Source organism: Cebus imitator, unplaced genomic scaffold, assembly GCF_001604975.1.
Source record: "Cebus imitator isolate Cc_AM_T3 unplaced genomic scaffold, Cebus_imitator-1.0 Scaffold91, whole genome shotgun sequence".
Taxonomy (NCBI): domain Eukaryota; kingdom Metazoa; phylum Chordata; class Mammalia; order Primates; family Cebidae; genus Cebus; species Cebus imitator.
Window position 1 is genome coordinate 825,301 of NW_016107406.1, and position 5,238 is coordinate 830,538.

At 35.4% G+C, this 5,238-nt stretch overlaps 1 protein-coding gene across 4 annotated transcripts in view; it reads left to right on the forward strand.

Annotated features, from left to right (window-relative positions):
• The window catches only part of CPEB4 (cytoplasmic polyadenylation element binding protein 4), a 79,173-nt gene that overhangs the window by 27,529 nt on the left and 46,406 nt on the right, over positions 1 to 5,238 (forward strand). For all 4 annotated transcript variants that reach the window (XM_017535099.1, XM_017535100.1, XM_017535101.2 and 1 more), the window contains exon 2: positions 317 to 398. In XM_017535099.1, coding sequence (XP_017390588.1) covers positions 317 to 398 — 82 coding nt within the window. The remainder of the gene's footprint in view (positions 1 to 316; positions 399 to 5,238) is intronic.

The following is a 5,238-nucleotide window of genomic DNA, read 5'->3' on the forward strand; positions in this document are numbered from 1 at the left end:
TTTTTTTTTTTTTTACATTTATGTAATGTTCTTAACTAATATAGAAATTAGTTTTAATGGTTTTGGCTTTCTGAATAAATGTGATGCTTTTGTTGAAATTATTGTTAGAAATCAGATCACTCTTTGCTGAGCCGTGTGCACTTAAGTTTGTGGCTTTTGATGTTTGGTGTTAATAATAACATTTAGTAATAATATGCCTTATATAGAGAGGAAAATTGCTACGTTGTGATCTGTGTCCCATCTAATGCAACTTATTGTCCTCTTTTATATTTAAATGCCATTTTAAAAAATACTTTGTGGCTGTTTGTGTCTGCAGGATCGCCCCAGGACATTCGACATGCACTCACTGGAGAGTTCACTCATTGACATAATGAGAGCTGAAAATGATACCATTAAAGGTAAGTTTAGAAATATACTCAGTTGGTTTTAGACAGAAGTTTTAAATGTATGTTATCTATTTAATCTGATAGAGAGTCTGACAAATATTATGGAGTCACTTTGTATGCAGTAAGTTCTATCGATTTTACATATATACCTCTTCTTGTTAAAAAATCCAATATATTTGATGAACCTCTACAGTGGGGACATTGTGATACCAATTAAGCAATCTAAGAATGGACATTAGCTCAAAGACACCAACCACATACCTTATTTTATTTTTTTAATATCTCAAGCAGTAACTTCTCATTGCCTCAATTGTTTATATCTACCTATGACAATGATTATGTCCCAGGAAGCGTTCACATGTTGGTAGAATTTTTGCCTAGTTTTGCATTTTAAAAAATAACCAATAGTTTCAAAGTTAAAGTGAAGTTTTGTGGTTCTCAGAATTTTTTTTTCTATGTATTATGTTTTAAAAAAAGTATATTTCTGCTGGGCTCGGTGGCACATGCTTGTAGGCCCAGCCACTTGGGAGGCTGAGGTGGGAGGATCACTTGAGCCCAGGAATTCTGGGCTGTAGTGTGTTATGCTGTTAGGTGTCCGAACTAAGTTTGGCATCAATATGGTGACCTCCTGGGAGTGGGGGACCACCAGGTTGCCTAAGGAGGGGTGAACCAGCCCAGGTTGGAAACGGAGCAGACCAAAACTTCCGTGCTGATCAGTAGTGGGATCGTGCCTGTGGCCACTGCACTCCAGCCTGGGAAATATAGTGAGATCCCGTCTCTAAAAAAAAAAAAAAAAAAAAAAAAAAAAAAAAAAAAAACAAAAATAAAAAAAAAAAAAAAAAAAAAAAAGAAAAGAAAAAAGTACTATTTCTACATGGGTTCTGGTCTCAGTTCTGTTGCTGACAAGCTGTCTATCTTGAATAAGACATTCCATTTGACTAGGCCTCAATTTCTTATAAAGACATAGAATTACCTGAGGGAGGTGCTTTAAAAATACAATATAGATATCTGGACCCCATTCCATACGTGGGTTGCAGGCTTGGCATATTATTTTTTTAATATCTCAGGTGATGCTAACCTGTAGCCAGGAATGAAAATTATAAGACTAGATATTTCCTAAGGGCCCTTCCTCTGATTTTGGGAAAAGTATCCCACAAAATAAAACATTTTTCTGGACAAAAATATCGGTCTCCTAGAAAGCAGGTGTTAGTTTTTTTAAAGAAATTTAGAACTTTTGGTATATTTGAACATTCTACTTAAGTTGTTGGCTCCTTGATTGATTGATTCATTCATTCATTCAGTGATTTAATAATTATGACCTGCTTTGTGCCAGACATAGAGCTTTGCACTGAGGTCAAAGGTGATAAGACAGCCTGTTACTTCAGCTGGTGACCCATTTAGCCTAGTTTTCCTTTGAGCTTGCCTCATCATGTTACTGATGCAGAAAAACATTTTATGTATTTTTCAGTAGACCAATAGTGACAATATTTTTTAATGAGGAAAGCTTTTAGGTTTCTAGAGAGAGAGAAAAAAAAATAATGTGTAAAAAAACAGGCATCCATCTGATGTGATACCTTTGAATTGAGAATATTTGGAAGGTCTTTACTGAGTTTCTTATGGAATTCTGGTGGATGACTCTAGTGCAGATGCATGCTGTATAGCTGAGGAAAGTTGATCTCTCACTCAGAACTGGCTTTATTTTTGCTACTTTCTAGCACTCTGACTGTGGGTAGTCCTTCAGCCTCTTGGACCCTTTGTTTTCTCCTCAGCAAAATGAAGAGGCTAAGGTGCTATTTCTAGCACCAGAAAAATTGTACACTCTTAAAGAAAATAGCTAAAGGAAAAATATGAATGTCTGTGGGTTGTGCCAATGTCAGTTTCCTGGTTTTGTATTATAGTTATATCAAATGTTACCGTTTGAGAACACTGCATAAAAAGGCTTTCTCTGTACTACTTTTGCAGCTTGCTGTGAATCTATAATTAGGATTTTGGGAGGTGTAAAGGAAGGGGAATCAGTTGAAAAAGTGCTAAGCCCAGGAGTTTGAGACCAGCCTGGGCAACATGGCAAGACCCTGTCTCTATGTAATCAAATAATTTAAAAAAGAAAGAAAACATGGTGATACCTGTCTTTATATAATAAAATAATTTTTAAAAAACAAGTTAATGTCTGGTGTGGTGGTTTACATCTGTAACCCTAGCACTTTGGGAGGCCAAGGTGGAGGATGGCCGGAGCCCAGGAGTTCAAGACCAGCCTGGGCAAGATGGTGAGACCTGATTCTACATGGGATGCTGAGGCAGGAGCATCACTTGGGCCCAGGAGGTTGAGGCTGCAGTGAATTGTGTTCCTGCTATTCAGGACCCTGTCTCCAAAAAAGGGAAAAAGTTGTTAAAGAACATTTGTATATTCTTAGTGTGTTTAACTCTTTCAGCACATTTTTCAAAGAGCTTCCTATACACTAGATACTACAGATAGTAAGTAATTGGAAATAATTTTTCTAAGTGCCTATATTTTTATCACAGAAAATACAGGTTAACTGCAGTGGATAGAAACAACTTGTTATATGACATTTTAAGAAGCAAACCTCTAATTAATACTTAGGTTAGATTAAAAAAGTTGGCACACATTATTCTTTTTTTTTTTTGAGATGGAGACTTGCTCTGTCACCCAGGCTGGAGTGCAGTGACGCAATCTTGGCTAACTGCGACCTTCACTTCCTGAGTTCAAGCAATTCTCCTGTTCCAGCCTCCCAAGTAGCTGGGATTACAGGCGTACATCACCACGCCCAGCTAATTTTTGTATTTTTAGTAGAGATGGGGTTTCACCTTGTTGGTCAGGCTGATCTTGAACTCCTGACTTCAGGTGATCCACCTGCCTCGACCTCCCAAAGCGCTAAGATTACAGGTGTGAGCCACCGCACCCGGCCTGCATACATTATTCTAATACAATTAACAATAGAATTTCCTTGGCCATCAGTTTTAGCCAGGACATCTTTATCAGATTTTTTTCTTCTAGTTTGCTCAGTGGTAATTGTTTAAAGTTCTGCCTTTATTCTATATTCTAAGTTCTTCTTACTAATTTTTACTAAGTTAAGTTTCTTTAAACTGATATAGGGATAATCAAAAGTTAGGTCTGATGACAGAAAAAATTAAATCTGATTGGTCTGATCCGGAACATACAGATTTTGTAAAATAGTGATTTATAGACTGCAACATGACAAAATGGAAAGACAGTGGGTTTTGGAATCAGATCTGATTAACTGCCATTCTGCCACTACTGTCTGTGGTGGCTGTGAAGATTACATGATATGATGCAGCTATAGATTTCAGTATATTGCCTGGTTCATAGAAGACACTAAAGAAATTACATGTATTATTACTAAACATCTAAGTCTGCTTTCATGCTTATCAAAAAAGCCAGCTTCAGTTTAAGTTTAGGTGTCAGTCTGGCTTGAGTATATTACAGAAACTTTGTGTTTTTTTTTTCTACAAGGAACAATAAAAAATTCACAGATGAGTGCATATATCTAAAATGCCAGATTATAGTTATGCCTGTTTTCTTTCTCAAACAAGATCATGACCTTTGTATCATTGTAGCCTATCACTACCAAGACATTGTTTTTGCTCAGGGTAACATTTTATTTTGTTAAACTATCTTCTGATTTAGATAGCTATTTTAGGAGTACTATGCTTGATTTTAACTGTTGTTCATTCAATTGTGAAATTTTGTCTAAAGGTAATAAAGATAATAAAAATTTGAGTGACTTAAAAAGAAACACATTGTCATTTTGAAATAGGTGTCTAACACTTACCAATTCATTTTGAAAATAAATATATACAATACTCTTCCAGCACTCTGTTTTCTTAGGACAGAAAATAGAAAATTGACATTAGCCAGGTGTGGTAGCTCACACCTGTAATCCTAGCACTTTGGGAGGCTGAGGTGGGTGGATCACCTGAGGTCAGGAGTTCGAGACCAGCCTGGCCAACATGGTGAAACCCCATCTCTACTAAAAATAGAAAAATTATCTGGGTGTGTTGGTGTGCACCTGTAGTCCTAGCTACTTAGTAGGCTGAGGCAGTAGAATTGCATGACTCTCCAGCAGGCAGAGGTTGCAGTGAGCTGAGATCTTGCCGCTGCACTCCAGCCTGGGTGACAGAAGAGAGAGACTCTGTCACAAAAGAAAAGAAAAAAAGAAAAGAAAGGAAAAGAAAAGGAAAGAAAAGGAAATTAGCGTTAATTTTGAGATTACTAGAGAACAGTATGCCTCTTAGAAAAAAAGTTAAACATTTGATTGTTTTAAAGACTTCACAATTCAAAGATAACTTTAATACTTATCTTAAAAATAATTTCATAAAAATTATGAATGATCTCATTTATTTTATCTTTAATTTCTAGTTTCTCATAGATATACAGTTTGTGCATGTATGAGTTTAAATAATAAGGCCTAAATTTGCTACGGAAACTACAAGTTGAATCTATTGGTATGGTTATTATTAACTTAAATTTTCAAAAGAGCTAGAAAACTTAATTTGTATTTTTCATTTGGGAACAAAAAAATTTCCCTTACTGTAATGGGGTTAAAAATTTTATTTTTACTATCAACAAAATGCTTAATAGGCTTAGGAATCTTCAAGTACAGTTTTTGAATTTCTTTATGAATGTGTTACTGATTCCAACTGACTTGCTGGAAAATTTATCTTTTTTTTAAACAAATGTTCAAAGGAGTACATAGCTTTCATAATTCATATTAGGGTTTTTTTAACAGCTGATTTTAAATTGCTTTTCTAAGAATTTTGAGGCTACTATCATTTTTTCTATGTACAAGGGATTTAACCCTTTTTTTTTTTTTTT